Source organism: Tachyglossus aculeatus, chromosome X4, assembly GCF_015852505.1.
Source record: "Tachyglossus aculeatus isolate mTacAcu1 chromosome X4, mTacAcu1.pri, whole genome shotgun sequence".
In the NCBI taxonomy this organism is placed as follows: Eukaryota; Metazoa; Chordata; class Mammalia; order Monotremata; family Tachyglossidae; genus Tachyglossus; species Tachyglossus aculeatus.
In genome coordinates this window covers 27,700,488-27,726,186 of record NC_052098.1, presented here as the reverse complement: position 1 = coordinate 27,726,186, position 25,699 = coordinate 27,700,488, and the positions used below count along the sequence as shown (strand labels likewise).

At 42.0% G+C, this 25,699-nt stretch overlaps 1 protein-coding gene across 3 annotated transcripts in view; it reads right to left on the bottom strand.

Moving 5' to 3' along the window:
- Positions 1 to 5,871: 5,871 nt before the first annotated feature.
- Positions 5,872 to 25,699, bottom strand: part of SH3GL2 (SH3 domain containing GRB2 like 2, endophilin A1) — a 150,252-nt gene continuing 130,424 nt past the window's right edge. For all 3 annotated transcript variants that reach the window (XM_038769902.1, XM_038769903.1, XM_038769901.1), the window contains 6 exons: positions 21,200 to 21,343; positions 20,583 to 20,716; positions 16,313 to 16,471; positions 11,518 to 11,621; positions 9,041 to 9,171; positions 5,872 to 7,380 (listed from right to left, as the gene is read on the bottom strand). In XM_038769902.1, the coding sequence (XP_038625830.1) occupies positions 7,181 to 7,380; positions 9,041 to 9,171; positions 11,518 to 11,621; positions 16,313 to 16,471; positions 20,583 to 20,716; positions 21,200 to 21,343 (872 nt within the window). In that variant the 3' untranslated portion in view covers positions 5,872 to 7,180. The remainder of the gene's footprint in view (positions 7,381 to 9,040; positions 9,172 to 11,517; positions 11,622 to 16,312; positions 16,472 to 20,582; positions 20,717 to 21,199; positions 21,344 to 25,699) is intronic.

The window sequence follows — 25,699 nt, the reverse complement described above, 5'->3', positions numbered from 1 at the left end:
CCAGCTCTTATTCCTTGACTGCAGAGATATTTCTTTCCTTAATTCCAGGGGAAATTAAAAGGGGAGCCAACTGCCAATTCATGGCCCTTTTAAGATAAACTTCTGTCCTCAAAAAAGGGAGCATTTGTTTGTAACGTAAAGAGACCATATTTTTAGGAGCACAAGTGGGACAGTGTGGGATTCCTGATCAACTAATTTAACATCAATCCTGCCACTCTCCACAAAAAGCTATAGGACAGACGAGGGAGAGGCAGAGCAGCCAGGAGGGCAACAGGGAGGCTAGTCGAGCCAGATTTACTGGCCCTTCTACCTCTCTGCCTGCAGCTTCCTGGGTCAACATTTTCTGGCCACCTTCTACCTATTCCCCATCCCTAAAGCTGCCAGTCCTGTCAGAACTTGTACTTGCCCCTCCCTGTTCTGCCCTATCATTTGCATGCACATTTAATCTAGTTTTTATTCTGTGACACTTGCAAGTCAAGAAATACAAATGGGATTGTTACTTAAATGATACAGTGTATTAGTAGATCATTCATTAGGAAAAACAATGCTTGAAATTTGGCCTAAAACAATTAACTAAAATAAGAAAAGCAGTTTGCAAACAGTTGGCAGCTACTTTCAAAATCTACTTAATAACCACATCAAATGGCATCTAGAACAGTGTGGGCATTTGGAAAGGATACATGTCCCTCTTTCACATGTTCACTATTAAAAGCTTCTATGTTCACACAGCAAACAATACTCAGTACTCTTCTTGAAGACAATGAAGGGTGAAGTCACTGGGTGAGAGTTAAATGGATTCCTTTTCACCTCTAGACAGCATTAACACCCTAAGTAGTCATTCTGGCATTTGTTGTGTGTGGATGTTTTTTCATCGCATAGCTGGAGCCCCAGAGTGTTTTCTTTCTGAGTTTCTGAGTTGTTGTGGACAAAATACACCACAGGGACAAGCCTGATCTGAGGTCCCTAAAACTTACTGAGCTTGGATCATGTAGATTTTATGATGTTAATGGAGACATCCACAGCTTGTCCTGCCTTCAAAAGCACTCAGGGAAACCATCCACCCTTGACAGAGAGCACCTAAACGATTTCCCTTTCAGCTCTGTGACCTCAAGTCAGCCCCCAAGGAACAGGAAACAGGAAGCAAAGAGTGGGTAGGTACAGCCATTAGCATCTCCAGACAGCCATTTTTCCATTTTCTTATGCCTCTTATCTGTGTCTGTCTCTCAAGACAAAGTGCTAGCTAGTCTCACCATAGAGGCACAGAGAATTTCCTGCCTGGGCATTAGCAGTGGTTTTTGCAGACTCCCACTAACCTCTAGCTACTATTAATAATAAAAGTGATAGTAATATTTGTTAAGCACTTACTTTATGCAAGCAGTATCATCATCATCATCAATCGTATTTATTGAGCGCTTACTATGTGCAGAGCACTGTACTAAGCGCTTGGGAAGTACAAATTGGCAACATATAGAGACAGTCCCTACCCAACAGTGGGCTCACAGTCTAAAAGTATATGTATAAGCAGTATGTATAAGCAGTATACATACAGTATACTCAGATTGGACCCTGCAGCGTGGCTCAGTGGAAAGAGCACGGGCTTGGGAGCCAGAGGTCATGGGTTCTAATCCTGACTCTGCCACTTGTCAGCTGTGTGACTTTGGGCAAGTCACTTAACTTCTCTGTGCCTCAGTTACCTCATCGGTAAAATGGGGATTAAGACTGTGAGCCCCACGTGGGACAACCCACTGTTGGGTAGGGACCATCTGTATACGTTGCCAACTTGTACTTCCTAAGCGCTTAGTACAGTCAGTAAGTGCTCAATAAAGACAAATGAATGAATGACAACCTGACCACCTTGTAACCTCCCCAGCACTTAGAACAGTGCTTTGCACATAGTAAGTGCTTAATAAATGCTATTATTATTATTATTATGGGGCTCACAGTTAATGTAGGAGGGAGGACAGGTACTGAATTCCCCATTTCACAGATGAGGAAACTGAAGCACAAAGCAGTTAACTGTCTTGCCCAAGGTCGCACCACAAGTAAAACTCCCAGGCCTGTGCTCCTTCCATTAAGCTATTAGGCCAGCTGCCGCTTATAAATCTGCCTTAATTTTTGAAGTCAATAATACTCCTGGACTCATCCCCTACAGTGTTATCACAATTCTGCTATATTCCACACCTACATGAAAACTCTGTTGGATGAATTTTTCATTTCACCTTGTGGATGACATTCTGATAGTGATGGAAGGAACATTTGGATGCTCTGGAGATGAGTCAATCAATCAATCAATGGTATTTATTAAATGCTTACTAAGTGCAGAGCACTAAACTAAGTACTTGGGAGCGTGCATTCCAACAGAATTAGCAGACACATTCCCTGCCCATAATGAGCTTGCTGTCTAGAGGGGGAGACAGATATTAATATAATTAAATATTTCATAATATATAAAAGGGAATTTAAGCTGAAATCCAGAAAAGCAGCGTGGCCTAGTGGAAAGAGCACGGGCCTGGGAGCCAGAGGACCTGGATTTTAATTCTGTCTCTGTGACTTGCAAGCTGGACAAATCACTTATCTTCTCTGTGCCTCAGTTTCCTATAAACTATCAGAACTATAATTTAATCTATAAACTAGGGATTAAATCCTCCTCCCGCATTTTAGACTGTAAGCCCCAAGTTGGGCAGGGATTGTGTCCAACCTGATTATCTTATATCTACCCCAGCACATAGTACAGTGTCTGGCATTTATTCATTCATTCATTCAATCACATTTATTGAGTGTGCGCTGTGTGCAGAGCACTATATTAAATGCTTGAGAGTACAACAATAAACAGACACATTTCCTGACCACAACAAGCTTACAGTCTCAGATGGGAGACAGACATCAATACAAATAAATTACAGATATGTACATAAGTGCAGTGGGGCTGGTGGGGGGAAGAATAAAGGAAGCAAACTGGGGCCATTGATAATATGATGGTAGCCATACAAGCTGCTATTGGGGCCCCAGAATAGACTTTCAACTCTCATGCTCCCATATCTTTAGTAGAGGTTTCCACCCAAGCAGTGGTGCCTGATCTTCCCCAAATGGATCAGTGAACCAGATGGGGAATGGGGGAGAATCCCCTTTAAAGACACAGTGGTAGACAATAATAATAATGGCATTTGTTAAGCACTTACTATGTGCCAAGCACTGTTCTAAGCACTGTTCTAAGCACCTACCTTCATTCCCCCTTGTTGTTGGTATGGCATATAGGTCACAAGGACCCTCTTGTTTTTGATGGCAAAGTCACAGCCTTAGCAGTGCCCTTGAAAATCTGTTCAAAAGAGCCCTGGCAGTAGAATTGCAGGAATGGAAGCGTAAGTACAAACTACAAGAAGCTATGGGGATGTTCTGGAAAGAGTTTGGCTTCTCTACCAATAGTGGGAAAGCCCCATCCCCAAGGGGGTGAGGCAGAGTTTTCCTAAGGGAGAGATTGGAGAAGAGGCAATTACTTTTTGCTTCCTGGGATCTGACTGACTGTCCACTCCTCTGGAACCCAGCCAGAAGAAGTTCCATGAGGTGATGTATTTCTCTCTGCTTAAGCTAGACCTGGAGTAAAAGGAAACTAGAATGAGCTAATTTCTACTAGGCTAAATCCTATTCCAGCCACTTTTCCCAAGCCAAGTTTCAGGATTGACTGAACACAATCCAAGGAAAGTGCAGGATTCGAATCTATAGCCAGGATCCAGTCGATAGCTCTGTGAAGACCCAATTATGGTTGAATCTGAGTCTCGAACAGGATAATGACCAAGTTGAATTTAATCAATCAATAACTCAATTAATCATATTTTTTGAGTGCTTACTGTGTGCAGAGCACTACTTGGAAGAGTACAACGTAACAGTCAGTAGATACATTTTCTGCCCACCACAAGTTTACAGTCTAGAGGACAAGCTTACAACATTGCAAACTGGAAAGAACCACTATGGGCAGGACCTATGAAACAGTCATGCTACCTAAATGCATGTGTGGCTTTTCTCACTGCCTAGGTGTGCCTCTTAATTTTCTCTCAACCTCTGCCTGTGTGTGTCAGTCTTTATCAATGCCTCTTTTATGATTGTTTCTGCCTGTGCATCTCTTTAGCTCCACAGAAGTCTTCAGGAGGTTATATGAAGCCGAAAGTACTACATTTGAGAAACACTGTTCTTAGATGACAATCCTCTAGCAGCCTTTTGGTCTTAGGGAGAATGCATAAATAAATGGACAAAACCTGTATCCACTTTGACATAAAACTCAAGCTTCCACTCAAAAGCATGGCTACTACTGAAACATTCTCACTCAAGGAACTGAGCCAAAAGCATATCTGCCTTTGCCAAAAAAAAAAAAAAAAAAAAAAAAAGACAAAAAAAAAGACAACCAGACTCACAGGAAGTGAAAATGATTTCAATCACATTTCAATTTGTAATTTCCCAAGTAAATCATGCCTGTGCTCATGCTGCTTCTTGGAATTTTCTGCATAAATGTCTCTTTTTCACAAATGTCTCTTTTTTGTCCACTGGATTCAACTCATTCTATTGAAGGGTAAACACTGTGAATTATCCCAAAGGTCACCTGGGGAAATCCTTGTTAAATTATTTAGCTCCAGCACAAAATATCAATTTTGGATGAAATTCTGGAAGGATTCTAATGGCTGGAATAAGGAAGAAATGTACATTTTATGGAATGGTCTCTTTGTATTTTTGGATCTATTAGCCACAATATGAGTTTGGGATTGTTTCAGTGATATCATCAGTGTTGATGAAATGAAATGAATGTTGGCCAATGAGACACAACATTCAGTTCTGTATCATTACAACTACAAATTAACTTCTAAGAAACAATCATCATTAAGTATATATTAAGCACCAACACTGAAGTGAGCTAGGCACTCCTGGAGTACAAAGAAGGCCCATCCCAAAAATATAAATTAATATAAAGACCAGGTGTAAAATGTAATAAGTAAGAAGAGTCTATGGTTTTGACCCCGAATGTCTAACAGAAAAAAAGAATGGCAGAGGGAAATTTTAGGGCAGCTTTGGAAAGAAAAATATGTGCATTTAGTAGGTGATGATTTTGTTCTTGAACTAATTAAGCTTTCAAACATCTGAGATGTGGTGGGGAAGAGCATATGTTAACTCTTTGGGGATGGATCTCCCTCATTTCCTCATTTGAAGCAGCATGGCCTAGTGAACAGAGCACGGGCCTGGGAGTCAGAAGTTCATGGGTTCTATTCCCTGCTCCTCCACTTATCTGCTGTGTGACCTTGGGCAAGTCATTTCACTTCTCTGGGCCTCAGTTACCTCATCTGTAAAATGGGGATCGAGACTTTGAGCCCCACATGAGACAGGGACTGAGTCCAACCTGATGATCTTGTATCTACCCCAGAGCTTAGTACAGTGCCTGGCACATAGTAAGCTCTTAAACACCATTATTGTTATTATTATTATTATTTCCTCCATGTGCTTCTGGTAGTTAAGTGATAATTCTTAATCAACATATGGGTTTTAGAAATACAGGGATGGAAAGGATTTAGTGACAATAGATGACTTCTGGTAATCTCTCAAGTCTCTATTCCTAAACTCAGTTTCAAACTTTTAAAACACTGACTTCTAGTAATGGATTCATCTGTCTTTGCTCTTCTCCCAATGTCACTTGGATGTGCTTTCTAGGATACCACTTTGAGTTTGAGATTTAAGTTATTGAAGAAAAAATCATTTATGCATCCATGTTAGAGAGCAAAGCACTTAGGTGACACTACAGAAAGTGAGAGCTTCTGCAGTCAAAAGGGAGTGGAAAGCAATTCATTTTCAAGACAAAAAGAAGTAAACAGAATAAAGGATACAACATCCCGGTTACTTTGTCAGCATTGTTTATTGGAAACATCAAGACTTTCCACAGAATAGTTTATACATTAAGCAGGAGGATTTGCCTTTTATCTCACATGATCCAGTACTGAAGTGGCACATCCAAAGCAGCACAATAAACCTCTGAAAGGGTCTGTACAGTTTAGATAAATAGAACTCTGAATAACTAGACTAAGAGGACTTTAAAGACTGTTTCAGAAAGAATGCTGATAGGCTACACACAGCACTGTACGCACAAAACGAAGAAGGAAGAGGGAAGGAGTAAAGTAATCTAACTGGGTAACATTTCTGCATATATAGCCAGACGTCTTTAGTTTCTCAGCACAAAAATCATCTTTATTTAGTCCTCATTGAGGGCAGAATATGCACAAATGATGTTTGAAGAACACAAGATGAAAATGAAAGCAAAAAATAATTACCGTTTTTTCTTGGTCTATAAATGAGTGCACACAGAGTTCCTGGTGCTTTTCCTGTGAGACTCTGTGCCAAAACCTCACATAGAATACATAAATAAAACTCAGGTTCACATTTTTTTCTCCTCCCCCATCTATACTGCAGAAATATTTTGATCACATGCACAGTTTCTGCAAGCAAGCAAAATGAAGTTTGCAACCTAACCCTCTTACTGAGAACCCCTAGTTCCTAATTTCTTTATCTTCTGATAGTCTTTTACCTGGAAATCAAACTGGGCTTTTCTCAAACACCTTAGAAGAGAAAGTCAGGCTGCACATCAACAATGAATATGATGGCAGTTCCTTTTCAGAGAACACTTAGGACCAACAGGGTACTTTTTCTGCTGAGAGCAACAAGACACAAATGCATTCAGATCAGAAGACACAATGCTGGTGAGGCAATATTAAACCAGTATGAACTGTATCCATGGGAGGGGAAATAGGAATGGTAATAACTTCCTCCTCTTTCCATGGAGAGCTAAGACTTAAAAATGAATCTGCGGTGATAGGCATTATCTTCCCTGTGGTGAGATTGCTGTACGGCATGGCAGGTCTGTTTGGGCACCACTGTTTCCACAGGGCTGAGCAAACATTGGTGCGCAGTGATACAGCGTGCACCACCCCGGGGCAAGCCATGCAGGTTGAGAAGACACCACCCATCACCATCACCATGCAGGACCTCATCATATAGCAACCAAAGATGCTCAGTGGGACTCGATGACTTTTACCACTGCGGTTTGCACTTGGGATGTATCATAAGCAGCATTTCCAAAGCAGTGGTATAAAACATAACTATCTGGGTCAAGAGTTGGTTAGTTAGCACGCCAGCTAGCCTGTCTACCATCCTAATGGGGTAGAGCAACCAGAATATCCACATAGTTGATGGGAAAGAAGCCAGACTGGCCATGCAGCATTCCCTCATACCAGTTCTCATCAATCTGGTTGGTGAGAGTAATGACATCACCCTCTTTGAACCCCAATTCCCCTTCATTCTCAGGATCAAAGTCATACAGGGCTCTGCAGCAGGGCTGATCCATCGGGGCACCTATGGCGGTTTGGGAAGAGGACAAGGTAGAAGAACACCATAGAGACAAGAATTCAATGAACATACTGGCAGTTGAAATCCCCCTATTATTCACCGATATGCATTTCTTCAATTTCCATTTGAATTCCTGATCTATTTCCCCATTTTGTCTCACAAGACCAACCCTGATATAAGCTACAGCTGCTGCATACTCTACCCTGCTGCTTTATTTTTCCAAAGGAACAGCCTCGCTCAGGTCTCAGATTCTTGGCAGCAGCCTGCTAAATTCTGTCTTCATTTCTCTTACGCCTAACTTTATGTTGCATCCAGCCCTAGAGGGGTTTGAAGCAGAGGACCTGATTGCTCATGGAGTTGTAATGGGCTATTGTAATGGCATTTCATTTCCCATTGTGATTCATGGGAAGATCGGGAAGAACTAAACTGCCTCAGAATAAGCCAGCCTCTTGAAGTAAATCTGATCACACATGCCAGCCCCTGCAAATCCAGTTTTCACCCAGCCTTCCCCACAGACTTCCCAAGAGCAAGCTTGTCTTGCTGCTGCTTCTCTTGTGTTTGTTCTGGAGGAAACACTGGAATAAGCTCCTGGATTTGAATGAAGTCTGGTTGTTTTTTTCTGGATGGGGAAGACAGGGAAGATGAGATCCCCGCAAAGAGTCAGCCTCCCACCTGGGGGGCTACCTCAGAAACTTTTGAGCTTTTATCCAGCTGAGGCATACCCATGGAGCTGAAGACTATGTTTACTTTTAAACACCTCACAACTCTTTCATCTTGATCTTCTGGGGAGCTACTCCATTCCATTTTTTTACTACAGAAGAAGAGCAAACACTAGAGAATCAGAGAAAGGGAAGCGAAGGCCCCAAACACCTTAGGAAGCTTGTTCCAATGTAAAACTTCTCCCTTTCTTCAACTGAGAAAATATTAAAATCTTAGACTGTTTGCAAAATGCATCACCCAAAGGCTTTTGTTTTGAAAGAGGAAAAAAAAAAGCGAACTTTAAAGAATGCATTACTATGTATGCATCAATTTCCCCAGCCGGAAGGATAATTTATCTTATGTTGCCTCAAGCCTGATAGCGAGGCATAATGAATTGAAAGAAAATGAGCGGGTGTAGTGACTCAGAGTGTATCAATATTCAGGGCACGCACAACACTACTGCTATAAGGATCTGACTACAGGATCTTGGAGGGAGGGAAAGAGATGGGAGAACAGTTAAATGGAAGTGGAAATGGATTTCAGACTTGAAATAAGAGTTTCCCAGGATTGACATGCTAGACCACGGGCTAGGGCTGGTGGTATTTGCTCTCTCAAGAGAAAAGGCTTAATATCTCAATGTTGGGAGGAAGGGAAGTGAGAAATAGAAAGCTAAAGTGTGTATATCTACACTTAAGGAATAGAGAGAGATAAGGAGGAGAAACAGAAGGAGAAGAGAAAGGAGAAAAGGGGAAAGAAGGTAAATCGAAAGGAGAGATAAAGCAACAGAAACAAAGAAAGAGATACATAAAGAGACCCAGATTATAATGCCAATCCATCACAACAGAAAAATGCTACTGGAAACTGGGCTTGGGGTAAACTCAAAGAGGACTAGTCTCATGACTCCTTACGAGGATTTCAATGCAAAGGGTTATAAGATTAAGCTAAGGCAACTTTTCCTGCTTTTTACCTGTCGGTTTAGGAGTGGCAGTGTGGGAAAGCCCTCCATTATGCTGAGCATTGTCCCCAGTTGAAAAGTCAAGGCTCATACGGGGTTTGGGCTGATATTCTCTTCTGGGCTGAGATGAAGCATCTCTTATTCTGCATGGAAAACCAAAGGGAAAAAGATTACGATTAAGAAAATCAACTATCATAAACTATGTCAATGCAGGGAATATTGTCTCATTAAGGCAGTATCAGTATTTATAATAAGATCCATTATTTTCCTGTTGATATCTGCAGTGCAGGTTCATCTGAAGGGCTAGAGAGCACAAGGAAGGGAACACACTTGCACCTTTTGACACTGCACTGAAAAGCAGCATGGACTAGTGGAGAGAGCATGGGTCTGGGAGTTGGAAGGACCTAGGTACTAATCCCTACTCAGCCAACTGCTTGCTGTGTGTCCTTGGGCAAGTCACTTAACTTCTCTGTGCCTCAGTTTCCTCAACTGTAAAATGGGGATACCTGTTCTTCCTCCTACTTAGACTGTGAGCCCCATGCAGGACAGGGACTGGGTCCAACCTACTGAACTTGTACCTACCCCTGCACCTAGAACAGTGTGTGACATACAGTAAGCGCTTAACAAATACCATAAAAAAGAGCAATGAAAAATCCAAATTAAGGTAACCGGGGTGGATTCTGTGTTAAAACAGTATGAATAACAGTAGTTATTGAGCCTATATAGATATACATAGTTGTTATAGAGAAGCAGCGTGGCTCAGTGGAAAGAGGACAGGCTTTGGAGTCAGAGGTCATGGGTTCGAATCCCAGCTCTGCCACTTATCAACTGTGTGACTTTGGGCAAGTCACTTAACTTCTCTGTGCCTCAGTCCCCTCATCTGTACAGTGGGGATTAAGACTGTGAGCCCCCTGTGGGACGATCTGATCACCTTGTAACCTCAGTGCTTTGCACATAATAAGTGCTTAATAAATGCCATTATTATTATTATTTTAGTCAAAGAAGACAACATTGACAGTGAAGTGCCTCTTTGGCTAAAAAGGCAAAAGCAGGTTCCCACAGTCTCAGCCATAATGAGTACTCAAAAAGGTTGTTTCTTGATATGATTGTTGTGCTTAATTTTGCAGTGCCTGCTGCTATTTACTGAGCAGTGCCCAGCACTTAGTACAGTGTTCTGCACACAGTAAGAGACTAATAAATACTAATACTATTACTTTCAGAGCAATGGACTGCAGTAAGCATTTGGGGAGGTCGACAATGGAGAAATAATCCATTTCAAGCAAAAAATTGGTTTTGTTCTTCTTGAATAAAGGGTGTGGCTTTAGGTACCATGCTCTCAAAGTAACTGAGAAGAGTCTAATTCTCAAAAATCCTATCATTTTCTATCCAGTATACCAGTTTCAAAGTTGCTAACAAACATTATCCTTCTCAATAGGACTCTTGATACATTCATTAACTTAGGCAGACGGGCTTGGTCTCTAGGATCAGGTCATCAATCACACGGAGCTTCGATTTAAAAGCAAGTAGCCTCTTCCACAGCCATGAAACATTCTGTCCAAAATGTTCTTAGGTTTCAACACATCTTGAAAAGATTCATGGGACGATAAGCCACACACATCATTCAACATCAAAAACACTACCACTTGGGTCAGTGGAATTTTAAGAATTAAAAAAAAATTATGAAATAAAAAGGTTTGTTTTCCATTCATTCATTCAATCGTATTTATTGAGTGCTTACTGTGTGCACAGCACTGTACTAAGCGCTTTCCCTGAAACAAAACATTCTTGCCATTTTCTAGCAAGAAAACCATGTGCAAAACATAAACACATCAGCTTCACATCACAATGGAACACTGTTATAACAGCCTATGGGAATCCATGGCCCTGGACTGGATTATAGGACTGGCAACTCTTTGGGTTGGGGAAAAGGGGTGAGTCCCCTCCTCCAGTCTTGTATAACGCCAATCCCTCTGGTCATCATTTTCATTCTGCGCCAACTATACCCAGATATGATAAAACAGGCCTTTCTCATTACCCAATCTGGATGTAATACAATGGTAGTATTAGGGAGTATTCATCCCACAACACCAGTCTTTTCAGTAATAACACAATCTACAAGTTGCCAGAAGTAGATTTGGGGCATTTGTGAAGGTGTGATGCTGCTGTGCTCCCCAGCCTCTGCCTTACTGTACTTAAGTGTGTTTTTGTGTTCCTTTGCAGTAAAATAACAGTGAGTGGTAAGGGTGTAAAGCACTCTGCTAGTGGTGGATATGATAATATAGGAATTTATATTGAAAAATGTCAGTCCCATCTCTATCTTCTAAATCGTCTGGCCCTAATCCATTTATTCCCACTAAATCAATGATGGCATAATGTGGATTTTTTCATAATACTGGGTTCTTTGAGAACAGCCCCTGCATTATAGGGGAACTCCCTGCATCTATTTACTGCTGTATAAACTCAATATAACGGTGAGAAGGGTTCACTACCTTTCTTCCAGCCTGACGGTAACTTGTTGCAGAATCTGAGATGCCTGCTTGTGGTATTCCAGTTGGGCTTGCACAAGGGCAGAAAGCTGGCTCACCTGCTCAATCTAGGGATCAAAACGGAAAAGCAAATTTTAATATGGTGATTTTTGAGCAACACGACAATTTTATTGCAACAGAACCTAGTGAGGCTTCAGCAATGTTTCCCATCAGATTCTTTATCATGTCTTTAACTCAAAATTTGAAAGCCTCCATTACCGAGTCAATCAATCAGTGCTATTTATCAAGGAGTACTCTGTCATCACATGCTCAATTGCTAGATGATTTTAAATCTGGGTGGGACATTTCATTTAGGCAGTGGGATATGAAGATTCTAATTCCACTCTGAGTAAGAAAATCACAGTGGACTATGCTGCCTCTCTTTCTGATTTCATCCTCTCCGTCCTCTCCTGGTTCTCCTCTTATCTCTCCGGTCATTCATTCGCAGTCTCCTTTGCAGGTTCCTCCTCCCCCTCCCATCCCCTTACTGTGGGGGTTCCCAAAGGTTCAGTTCTTGGTCCCCTTCTGTTCTCGATCTACACTCACTCCGTTGGTGACAACATTCGCTCCCACGGCTTCAACTATCATCTCTACGCTGATGACTCCCAAATCTACATCTCTGCCCCTGCTCTCTCCCCCTCCCTCCAGGCTCACATCTCCTCCTGCCTTCAGGATATCTCCATCTGGATTTCTGCCCACCACCTAAAACTCAACATGTCCAAGAATGAACTCCTTGTCTTCCCTCCAAAACCCTGCCCTCTCCCTGACTTTCCCATCACTGTTGGCGGCACTACCATCCTTCCCGTCTCACAAGCCCGCAACCTTGGTGCCATCCTCGACTCCACTCTCTCATTCACCCCTCACATCTAAGCCGTCATCAAAACCTGCTGGTCTCAGCTCCGCAACATCGCCAAGATCCGCCGTATCCTCTCCATCCAAACCGCTACCCTGCTCGTTCAAGCTCTCATCCTATCCTGTCTGGACTACTGCATCAGCCTCCTCTCTGATCTCCCATCCTCGTGTCTCTCCCCACTTCAATCCATACTTCATGCCTCTGTGCGGATTATCTTTGTCCAGAAACGCTCTGGGCATGTTATTCCCCTCCTCAAAAATCTCCAGTGGCTACCAATCAATCTGCACTTCAGGCAGAAACTCCTCACCCTCGGCTTCAAGGCTCTCCATCACCTTGCCCCCTCCTACCTCACCTCCCTTCTCTCCTTCTACAGCCCAGCCCGCACCCTCCACTCCTCTGCCGCTAATCTCCTCACCGTACATCGTTCTCGCCTGTCCCGCCGTCGACCGCCAGCCCATGTCATCCCCCTGGTCTGGAATGCCCTTCCTCCCAACATCCGCCAAGCTAGCTCTCTTCCTCCCTTCAAGGCCCTACTGAGAGCTCATCTCCTCCAGGAGGCCTTCCCAGACTGAGCCCCCTCCTTCCTCTCCCACTCGTCCCCCTCTCCATCCCCCCATATTACCTCCTTCCCTTCCCCACAGCACCTGTATATATGTACATATGTTTGTACATATTTATTACTCTATTTACTTTACTTGTACATATCTATTCTATTTATTTTATTTTGTTAATATGTTTTGTTTTGTTCTCTGTCTCCCCCTTCTAGACTGTGAGCCCACTGTTGGGTAGGGACTGTCTCTATATGTTGCCAACTTGTACTTCCCAAGCGCTTAGTACAGTGCTTTGCACACAGTAAGTGCTCAATAAATACGATTGATTGATTGATTTCATCACTCGTTGTTCAACGAAACTGCTGCAGCTGATATAGTATCTATGAATGAGTCATAGCAAGCAAGGCTGTTCCACGAATGGCTCACTGCAAAATCCAGTGGCAGCAAATTATTGCCTAGAGGTGGTACTTGGGAGTCTGAGTCCAAACACCCACACTTATAATTGGGATCTTCTTGAAAAGGTGAATTATGGGATCACAGAGTAACAAAATGTTACCATGGCCAAAGCCTGGAAAACACTAAGAATTTTCCAGATACATTTTCAGAAAATGAAGAGTACACAGGAGGAGTAAATAGGCACATAAATTCAAAATGAAAATCCCAATTGGCAGGTACTTATTTCCAATTAACTGTTTGGAGGAAGTATTTATTTCGGTTTCATCAGAATTATTACATTAGCTCAAAACTTAATATTGATCTCTGCCAAATAAAACAAATGACCATTCATTCTGTAACTGCATTGAAACAAGCGCAGATCAAGAGAGAAAGATCAGGTAGAACAAGTTATCCCAAGTGCTTGAGATATGTTCTGGAAGTAATTGAAGAATCTGAGGAAACTATATTAGGAATTTTGGTTCATTCTCTACTTATCACTTCCTCTGTTACTGTGACACATTACTACTACTTTTGATAAAGAGTTGATACAGCTTCCAACAGTGGCTGATTTATTTTCAGCAGCCAGTTTAGGTACTTGGAAGATTTTGCCTCAATTTAGGTTGCATTTTGAAAGAAGTGAGAAGCAGTGTGGCCTAGTGGAGAGAGCACAGGCCTGGGAGTCAGAAGGACCTGGGTTCTAATCCTGACTCTGCCAATTGCTTGCTGTGTGACTTTGGGCAAGTCACTTAACTTCTCTGTGCCTGAGTTTTCTCAACAGGATACCTGTTCTCCCTCCTATTTAAATTGTGAGCCCCATGCGGGACAGGGATTGGGTCCCACCTAATTAACTTTGTAATAATAATAATAATAATGATGGCATTTGTTAAGTGCTTACTATGTGCAAAGCACTGTTCTAAGTGCTGGGGGAATACAAGGTGATCAGGTTGTCCCACGTGGGGCTCACAGTCTTCATCCCCATTTTACAGATGAGGTAACTGAGGCTCAGAGAAGTTAAGTGACTTGTCCAAGGTCACACAGCAGACATGTGTCAGAGTCGGGATTAGAACCCATGATCTCTGACTCCCAAACCCGTGCTCTTTCCACTGAGCCATGCTACCTCAGTACCTACCTCAGTGCTTAGAACAGGGTATGACACAGAGTAAATGCTTAACAAAGTTTCACATTTTAAAATACAACTGAATCTATACAGAGGACTCAATTTGATTTTTATCAAGTTTTAATTTTGAGAGGGGAATTGCCAAAGCCTGTGTTCTAATGACCTGGTACTTCAATAGGGTATTTACTTGAATGATATGATTTTTGTAATAGATTATCTAAACCCATAAACACCAACTCCTTGGAGGCCAAGTGGGTGATGGTCCCCATAGGGCTTGCTCTGAAGGGGGGGGGGGGACAGCCATGAAATTTGCCTCATGGCTTTTTGCTCAGGGCAGGCCACCATAGCTGGCCTGCTTTCCGAGGCCTACCAGCCACAAAGGGGCCAGAGACAGAGCTGAGATTATAGCTCCCCCTCTTGCTTCTTGACAGCAGAGAAGAGGAGGGATGATATATCTGCTTTTTTCTTCCTCCCTGGGCTTTGGGACAAGGGCTGCTCTCATTCCCATGCCTAAAGCCCAGTGAGGGTGAACTGATTGGCTTTCTTGCCTCTGCTTGGTCCACCCAGGCAGCTGGTGGAATTGCTGCATTGCTCGTGTAAAACCTTTAGGGTGGCAGCTCTGGGCCAATTCTCCACCCTGGTCCTGTTGCTGCTTCTACCCAAAAAGCAGGAAGCAGCATCAGGAGCTAGGCCAGGAAACAGTCCCAAACTGCAGCCCTGCAGAATTTAATTTGGTGTTTTGGAACTGGGGTCCCAGCCCCTGCTTTGTCTTCAGAAGCTGTCTGGGCAGATTTACAGGAGAAAAGGTGAGTGGAGGAACTGGATTACTCTCATAGAGCCAGCCTCTAGACTGTAAACTCATTGTGGGCATGAAATGTGTCTGTTTATTGTTATATTGTACTCTCCCAACTGCTTAGTACAGTGCTCTGCCCATGGTAAGTGCTCAATAAATACCATTGAATGAATGATGGTGAATACTTTGACCTTCTCCCCTACCCTCCTCTTTCAATTTTCTCCTCTTACCCAACTCCTCCCCATACTCTCCCTAAATCTCCTTCCTTCCCTCCAGGTCCCTTTATTTCCCTCTAAATCCTTCCCCCTTGAATTCTGCCCCTCCAAATAGCTATCCCCTCCTTTAACTCCCCTTTTACAGTCAGCTAATCAATCATATTTATTAAGCACTTACTATGTGCAGAGAACTGTACTAAGCACTTGGGAAAGTACAATACAACAGAATTAGCAGATACGTTCCCTGCCCACAACAAGCTTTCTCCCTCCATGTCCTCGCCAGGGCTAACCTCTTGATACTCCACTCCTAGATCGCCATCCCAAATCGCCCCCTCATTTAAAGTTGGCACCTCTGTCCAAAATGTTCTTCTGTAGCCTATAAAGTAAAATATGCTTTAAAATTAATCAATCAATCATATTCATTGAGCATTTACTTGTGCAGAGCACTGTACTAAGCACTTGGGAGAGAACACTATGACAGAGTTGGTAGACATGTTCCATGCCTAGAACTTATTAAATCAACAATGTAATTCAAAATATTTCACTATTTTTCTGTTTACAAGTCTTAACAACATCTTAAATCATCCATATCTTCCTATTTGAGGTCAAATGCATCAATGGTTTAGACTTCCACTCAATTTCCCAATAACCTGACCATAAACATTTGTATTTATTATCCTGTTTAACACATTATTCAGATACATTACCTATATTTCACTTTCAGCCCTAACCAATTAGGCAATAAAACAGAACAAAAATCACAACCAAAATAAAAGCAGTAAGAAATTTGCTCACATCCATCTCCAGGAGATTGAACATGCTCGACTCCGCAATTTCTTTGGATTCATCGAATTTTTCCAGGGCTTGGCGCAGCTCCTCATCTGGAATTTTGCCTTGTCGCTTCTTCTTATAATCAAAGTCCAGGCGACGACCCTCTAACTTCTTTAGGTGGTGCTGTAAAGTTAGGGGTGGAAAAGGGTATGGGAATGTTTTTGAGAGACAAACAGTAGTGGAACTAAACCAGAACTCACTGGAAGGGGGTTCCAGTAAACAATGAGAGCTGGAATGGGCATTCTGGTGTGAATTATTTGGAAACGCTGATCCTCACTTGTCCATGGCTACAATTGACTTCACACTGAACCGGGAGCTTGGCGTGGCTCCAGTTGAGGGGTATTGGGGAGGAGACTGCTCCCAAGGTGAGTCTTCAGCACAGGGGGTACTTGTAGGAGAATGAGGAGGTAATGCTGTTAGGAGAACAAGTTTGAGCTATGTGATTCCTCTCCAACATGATCTGGTTCAAACTGGACCCTCAGCTTTCACCTTAATACTCACCCAGCCACCTAGGCATCAAGCCTACTGCTGCTCACCGACCCCTGCCCCAAGCCCTGCAAAAGGGTGGCTACTCCCTTCCTCCCACCTCCCACCACTGCAGCAACTGATGTGTTTGGGAATGGACTAGAAGTCGGGGGTCAGAGGGGGTTGTTCCAGGGAAGAAATGGTCACACAAGATGGAGGAGGGAAAACTCAGGTCCGAATAAGAGAGCCCAGCCCCCTACCATATTCCTTGGATGGCCTGACTAGCGGAGGTCAATGCCCCCACTTGGTTGCAGGGTGGAAGCTACTTTGGGAGAGGGGAGGAGAGGTTGAGGGGAATAGTAAATCCCTCCCCCAGCCCCTCTCCAGGAAGTTTCTATCTACCTCCTAACAGGTGAAAGGATGGGGAGGGGATGGAGCCCTACTTCAGTGACCCCTCTCATTTTTATTTTTGCCCTTTGCATGAATCTTACCCCTTCCCATTAGGTCATTATGTTATTCTATGTGCCTAGTGTAAGGTGTGTGATATATACGTGTAAAGGCTAGATTTTTTTATTATTATTTTCACCCTTGGGGGCAAATGAAAAATCTCTCCCTGCTCACTTATCTTCAGTCCCACTAGTTTCCCCAAAGGGTGAACATTTATAATGTTACCATTATTCTTATCACATTTATGAAGAAACTACGTTGTGCAAAGTATTAAGTAATTGCAGTGGATGTAAATTAACAGGGATATTTACTGAGACAAGGTCCTTGGCCTATAAGAGTGCTCACGTTCTAAGACTCAGTAGAAAGTAAGGCTAGGAGTCTCAATGTCTGAGCATATGTAAGGCTTTCAGAAAAGTGATGAATATAAGAGTGAAAGAGCTGAGTGGAAGATATTAGATAGTGATAAATCAGTTTGTGTATATAAGTTATCTTTTAACTCCATTGCAGCTGAACACTATTAATACCTTAACACAAAGTATTCACGTCTGTACCTGAGTATGTTTTACGATTTCTCAAATTCAACTGAAGGGGTTTATTATGAAAGTGAGATCGACAACAGAGCTACAATTAAATCACTGAATTAATGTCATAATGCTATGAAATAGGATTACCATAATTGTTAATATGTATTTACATAGATAGATGGATTGATGTACACACACACAGGCATGCAACCAAGCTATGTTCCTTGAAAATGTGATTGTGTCATGACAGGTTATATAGTGAGGAACATTTTCCTTTAGACCTACATACTACAAATTTGATTTGGAAAAGTTACCTTTGTAAAGGTAATATGAAATTCTTATCAACACCATATGTTAACATGACAACTGTCACTATTGTTTAAACTTTGCTAAATTCAAAGCAAAACGTCACAATTTGAAAGGAATGAGGTATTGTAATAGTCATAAGATTTTGCAGGAGGCTGCAAAAGTAGCAGCTTACTTTGCTGACTGCAGTCTTTTTTAATTTTAGAATTAATCAAGGGAAGAAAATAATATTATCATAATGGATAATCTGTTCCACCAGGGGCTCACAATCTATTTTATCTCCATTTCACAGATGAGAAAACAGAGGCTCAGCGAGGTTAAGCGACTTTCCCTAAAATGGGTCTAGAACCCAGCCTCCAAATAGCCAATCTTGTGCTTTTCAACTAGGCCACATTACCGCCCCCAAAATAAGTGAAGAATTTGTGTAATTTAGGTTGACTATTAACCTTCTTCTGTTCTTCTTAAAGCACCCTGTAGTGGGCAAACCTCTCCTGAGATAGGGGGCAATCTTCTCCTGAGCACTCCCGTAAACCTTTAAATTCCTCTCCCCATAGGGTTTTCTACTTAAATCATATTTATAAATGCATGTGTTTTCCTGAAAATAGGTATAAGGCTTTTTAATTCTAAGATTCTTATCTTTTGAAGAAGAAACCATCATTTCTTCATCTGTTTCTGCCTCTTGTAATGATGCCTTGGATTTTCAATGAGGTCCTCACTGGACAGTAATTCTTCTGAATGAGATGCAATTAACATCTATGGAGGTTATTTCTAAATTAAGATGCCTCTCCATTTGTACAAATTCTTTGGCATTTCCATATCAAAGCTGAATTTCTAGTACCAGGCACTATTCCTTTAATCTGTCCTTCTCTGACACAGATAGGGGAAATGCAACAAGATCTGAAGTGGTGATAAACCCACAATGGGTGTTTTAATAAACAATCAACAACAAAGACAAGGACCAGGAGAGCAAATACCTAGCTAGACCCTAGCTTTGCTCTGAGAACAATATCATCCTCTCTTCACCAACCTTGTCTCTCAGCCAGGCCCAGCTTTGGAAGCTGACAGTTTGGGTACTTTAGGGAAGAAGAAAAGCGTTTCTGATTTATTCTATTAGAATTTGCCTACTGATCTTAATCCTTACATCCAAATTGAAAGAGCAAGGAATTTTGTTACCTAGGAAGAACATCACATAGGTGGTTTAGGGATTTGCAAAATGGGCTTTCACCCTCGTAGTGAAAATGAACCTTGAAAATATATTGTACACACTGACTTCTGCTGCCACTCCTGAAATTCACTAAAGCTTCTGGATTACTGAGGGAGTGAATTCAAAGGAGTAACTTGGCAACACAAGGTGCATATTACTATTATTTGAAATACTAAGCAAGGAACATCAACCCTAGGTGCTCAGAAATGAAGGAGCAATGGAATTGAACCAAGTTGGGCTCCCTTAAATCCCACATAAACAACTCACGCCTAATGAACAGACAATGGCAACCTGAAGAAGGATAAAAAAATTAAGACGATAGCCGTACACTAATGTGCATGTGAAAGTTATGATAGGAGTTAAGCAAGAGTAGCCATTGTAGGACAGTTAACCCATTTTAATCACTCTGACAATGATGATGGAGTCCCACAGTGGGAACAACAGATGATTCCCAGTCCTGTGACTTCAGGATCAAGAACCTGTGCAGAGGAATCGATTATAGTGCTGGTGGTTTATGCAGTGCCACTTGCACTCTCTCTTCCCTGCCAGTAACGCTGCTGCTGGCACACAAAGTACAATGAGCAGGTAGGCAGGTAGGAGTTCAGCACACTGCCAAGTGCATTTGAAAGCTTTGGTACCAGCGGGACACATTTGTGGTCGATATGACCTGTATCATAGTGCTGATGCTGTGTCCTAGCAGTATGAGCTAGCAGGTGGTTGCCTTGATAGCTGCTGTGGATTTTGCTGCCCATATTAGCCAGCTATTTTTCAAGATTCCTGCTAGGCCCATCCATGTCGTGGAACACTCGAGATGATTCTTCAATCAGAATCCTGATGGCAGAGGCATAACAAATGGAATTGGCATTAGAGCCCTAGTCTTCTGGTTCCCAGAGCAGTACTCTTTCCACTGTACCAATAACAGGGCTGTTGCATAAAACTGCATAAAACAGGATGGAAAAGGAGAGTGAAGAAAATGTATACAAGACTGAAAATTTCAGTCCTCTGCTTAAGCCCCAGAGACACCCTGGTGGATAGGACCAAGGGTGTGGGCACAGATACACAGTAGCTGTCCCTATGGCTCAGACTCAAGGTATGGAAAGAGTCAAGGTTCAGGAGGGCAGAAGAGCTGTGCTGAGGCATGTTCTTTGGATCGGGGAGCTCTGGCCACAAAACTTTGGCCATAGCCGAGCTTCATCTTTACAGCACTGATACCTAAGAAGGGATCTACAAAGCTGTGGCTGTGACACAACCCTCCATTGGGGTCTAAGAAATCAACAATTACAGATACCTGTATTTCTCTCAGATCCTTATCATGGAGATTCTGGAGAGGATCAATGAAGTTCTGCTTCACTTCCATGTCCAAAGAATCTTTCACCTCAGAGAGTTCCCTCATAGCTTCCCCCACATCACCAAGGGCTGGGCCTGGAACAGGAGAATATTTCTCTTTACCTTAAAATGCAAAGGCAAAATGTAATTCTGCAGAAATGAGGACTAAGGTGGAGTCAGAAAAGCCTACCCAAGGCATCACCCTAACCTTAACATGTTTAGCCATAAAAAAGTTCAGACCCAATAAGCCCTGGCAAATGGCCTCCTAGGGTTCTTCTCCATAAGATGGTGAGCTATCAACTGGAAAAACTGAGATGCATTTTGTGGCTCTAACTCCTACTGTAGCTTTCTTAGATAATTAGGAATAATGCTTTTTCTTTGCTGGCTTGTTCTGGAAAGCTTCAAGAATCTCTTTTTTTTTTTTACAAGTTCCCCCAGCAAATCAAAATTTTTATTATTTGCCTCAAATAAAACAAATCTGAATGCTCAGGAGATATAATGTGATTCTTAGCCCATTAATCCCCTGGATGATCTGAAGAACCCTCAAAAGGGAAATGAAAGGAAGGAAATAAAAACGACCGAAGTTGCATTCATCTCCAAGTTCTCTTCCGAATTTCAGCATAGCTTCTGCCAGCAGGGCTTCAGCCTGAGGATAGCCTGGTCCTTTCTCTTGGCCTCGGATCTTTGACATTGTGTTTATCATGCTGAGTTTAGCTCTGGAAGCTGTAGGTAGATAACAGAGGTTACCATGGGAAAGCCCAATTGGAAAACATACAGTGTACACCACATTCTGGACTTTTCTTCATCAGATGAACCAGAGTAGAGACATTAGCCATTATCGGGGTGCTTTCTCAATAAGAATTTGAGCTCCAAATTACTCCATGGAGATCAGTAATAATCACTATCCTGAAGATGTGACAGGCCAGTATATGTGAAAGAGCATTATCACCAAAGACCCAAACTGGAAAGTAGCTCTGCAGAGTTTTTGCAGCATTACTGCAGAATTCAACTTAAGCCCCTGAAAACCAGAAGGCAGTTTAGCTCACGTTCACTGGGAAAAGATGAAGGCTTTTGTGCATAACAAATATGATTGATTTTGAATTGCATATCTATGCCACCTTGAGTAACTGTTCTCTTTCTTTTTTGCCTGTTGAAACTGCCACAAAGGGAATGGCACATAAAATGATCTTCAAAATATATTATCATATTCTCCTAAGAGTGAATCCAGTTGACCTTTGTTTTCAGGTGAATGCCTTCCATTTATTAATAATTTCACTTAGCTGCATGATTACATGCTCACTTCTTCCCAGAAGGAGAGCTTTTATCATAGGTGCCCCTCTGTGGGTGCCATGACCCACTGTGGATTTTGCACTGTGGGGCAACGCTTTTAGGCCAACTCCCACAGTTTTCTTTGGGGAGGGTAGAATGTGTTTTGGAGGAAATGACAATTTTGTGAGGGTTTGAAAGGAGCAGGCTCATAGTTTGATTGAGTAAGGAAGGTTTGAGCATTGAGTGAGATGGGGGAAGCTCAGCTGTTTCTCAGTGAAAAAGAAGAAGTAATGTGATCTAATGGACTTCTTTGAAAACATAGAAACCTGAAGAAATGTCAATTACAGAATTGTAAAATTGCCACCATTATCATTATCACGAAGAGAAACATTAAACATGCACTTCCAGAAATTCAATGCAGGTTCAAACCACGGAGGGGCACAGTGGAGCACAATAGACATGATCTTTGCGACATTTCAGATACAAGAGCAATACAAGAAACATCAAATCTATAAATAGGCCTTATAGGCCTTGCAAAAGCTTTCAACACCATCAGTACAAAAGAACTCTTAGTAATTATTATGTGGTAGTGTCCATCTGACACACCTACAGGCAGCCAAGAGTCTCCATCACCAACACCGAGCCAAATGCTGTCACTGAAATCCAGTATTCAGGCAGCACATTGTCCAATGCAGATAGATGGAGAATTAAGGAAAAAAAATAAAGATGGCTAATATATTACTTGGGAGACTGATAAAGTGTTGCATACCTGTCTCTGTTTTATAAGATGATGCTACTAATAATGAGATCCTGAAAAGACTAAGAAGACCGGTTCATCAACAATGAGGTCGTCTTATACAGTCAATCTGCTGGCATTAAATCAACAGCCTCTCTATTGCAACAGCACTAGATAGGCTCCATGAGAAGATTCGATGAAAGCAAGTTACCCAAGAAAATACTTAGAATGAGATGAAATGGGTTAATTATAAGAAAAGTGGACAGAAAAAACATGTTAAATATACAAAGAAGTAAACGACTTAGCATAGGCATGGGTAGTTTGAAGCCAGGAGGAATTATATCATTTAGGCATAGAGCACTTAGAAACAAGGTCACCGTGAAGAGACATTTATAACTCAAAGAAGGTGAAGCAAAATGATGTCAGACAAAAATGTATCCAAAAAGATATTTTGCTTGCAGGGAGAACTGGGAGGGTCGAGCATTAGGCTTATCAGTCACCCTCACATAAACTGATTAAATTTTTCTATTAGTAGGATCACCGTCAAACCAGAAGTGCAGTGCACAGGTTTTCTCTCTCTCTATATATATTCACATATATATATATATATATATATATATATATATATTATATTTGATATATGTGTTTGTGTAGTCACAGAAACATCTATCCACACCAATATGAGAAAAGGGAAATTAAAACGCCTTGGCTCACAAAAGATTCTAACTTAAAAGCCCCAAGCTTTATTAACAGATGAAGTTTTCTCCATTTTACTTAAGAGGGAATTGAGGTGCCAGTCACAGGGAAATCAGTGGCCATACAAGAAATTCATTCTTACCCGTCTACTCTCAGGACAGTAGTTTAACCACTGTACTACATTACCAGTAGATGCTGCACAGAGATGAAGTTGTTTTTTTTTAACCAAAGAAGAAAATTCAAATAAAAAGATCCTCTCTTTAAAATAGAAGAAAATATATTTCTCACAGGAATAACCAATCATATTTATTGAGGTATTACTAAGTGCTTGGGAGCATACAAATTTACAGAATTGGTAGAGATGTTCCCTGCCCACAACAAGCTTACAGTCTAGAGGGGGAGACAGACATTAATATAAACAAATTACAGATATGTACATAAGTGCTTGGGGTTGAGGGAAGGGTGAAAAAAGGAAATAAATCCGAGTGCTAGGGTGAAGCCTAAGGGAGCGGGAAGAAGAGGAAAGGAGGGCTTAATCCAGGGAGGCCTTTTGGAGGACAAATACCTTCAATAAGGCTTTGAAGATGGGGGCAGTAATAATGAGTCAGATATGAAGAGGGAGGGGATCCAGGCCAGAGGCAGGATGTGGCATGTGGTCAGTGGCAAGATAGTTCAGATTGAGGTACAGAGAATAAGTTGGCACCAGAATAGTGAAGTATGTGGGCTGGGTTATAGTAGGAGAGCAGCAAGGTAAGGTAGAAAGGAACAAGGTGATTGAGTAGTTTAAAGTCTATGGTCAGGAGTTTCTGTTTAATACAGAGGTGGATGGGAAACCACTGGGAGTTCTTGAGGAGTGAGAAAACACGGACTGAATGCTTTCACAGAAAAATCATCCAAACAGCAAAGTGAAGTATGGAGAGACAGGAGGCAGGGAGGTCAGCAAGAAGGCTGATACAGTAACCAAGGGGGAATAAGATAAATGCTTAGATTAATGCGGTAGCAGTTTGGATGGAGAGGAAAGGGTGGAGTTTAGTAATGTCATAAAGGTTAAACCGACAGGATTTAGTGACAGATTGAATATGTGGGTTGAATGAGAGAGATGAATCGAGGAGAACACCAAGGTTAAAGGCTTGTGAGACAGGAAGGATGGTGGTGCAGTCTACAGTGATCAGAAAATTATGGGCTGGACAAGGGCTTGGGTGGAAAGATAAGGAGTTCTGTTTTGGACATAAGTATGAGGTGTCTGCAGGACATTCAAGTAGACATATCTGGAAGGCAGGAAGAAATGAGAGACTTCAGAGAGGGAGAGAGACAGATGTGGTCATTGAAGCCAAGGGAGTGAATGAGTTCTCCAAAGCAGTGGGTGAAGATGGAGAATAGAAGGGGACCCAGAACTGATCTTCAAGGGAATTTTACAGTTAGGGGGTGGGAGGCAGAGGAGGATCCCATGAAAGAAGTTGAAAATGAGTGGCCAGAGAAATAGGTGGAGAACCAGGAGAGGACAGTGTCAGTAAAACCAGAGTTGGATAATGTTTCCAGGAGAAGGGGGTGGGCCACAATGTTGAAGGAAGCTGAGAGGTCTAGGAGGATTAGGGTGGAGTAGAGGTTGTTGGATTTGGCAAGAAAGAGATCATTTGTGACCTTTGAGAGGGTGGTTTCTGTGGAGTGAAGGGGATGGATTGAAGGAAGTGAGGGAGAGAATTGGAAGAGAGGAACTGGAGACAGCAGGTGTAGAAAACTCACTCAAGGATTTTGGAGAGGAATGGTAGAAGGGAGATGGGGAGATAACTGGAAGGAACCCTGAGTAAGACAGGCAACTAAAGCAACTAGATTAATGAATTTACACCTTGGTTTATTTCCAGAAGAACTCTTGGAGACCTTGCTAAAAGAGCAGAAAGGTTTAATAACCCCAAAAGGGCAGATTAAAAAAAAATCCCCCAAATGCCTTCCACTGCTACATTACCTGCTGAAATTGGGAGTTTCATTTTTAGCTCTGGCCAGAACTCTAGGATCTTTCTAGGGAGACTTCTGAGGCAAACACAGCATCAGCAAAGTCAGCCCTCAACTTGAAAGCAACCTGGAGTTTTCACAGAGGTGCTTTTTGATTCCAGAGTGAAATGTAAGTCAATGTTCTGTTGTGAGCAGAATAGAAACTTCTCTAATTACAGGTGCTTGGCAGTTTCAGTCAAATGACTGCTTTGTCTCTTCTCCAGAACTACTTACTGCAGGTTAAGTTGGTAGTTTCAGCAGAAAGCCAGAGAATGTAGAATCTTCTGGACCTCCACTATTTCCATATTGATTATTAATTACTTAACATAACACAAATGAACAAGAAACAAATCAGAAGGCCTACCTTTCTTGTAGTTTTCATTGATACA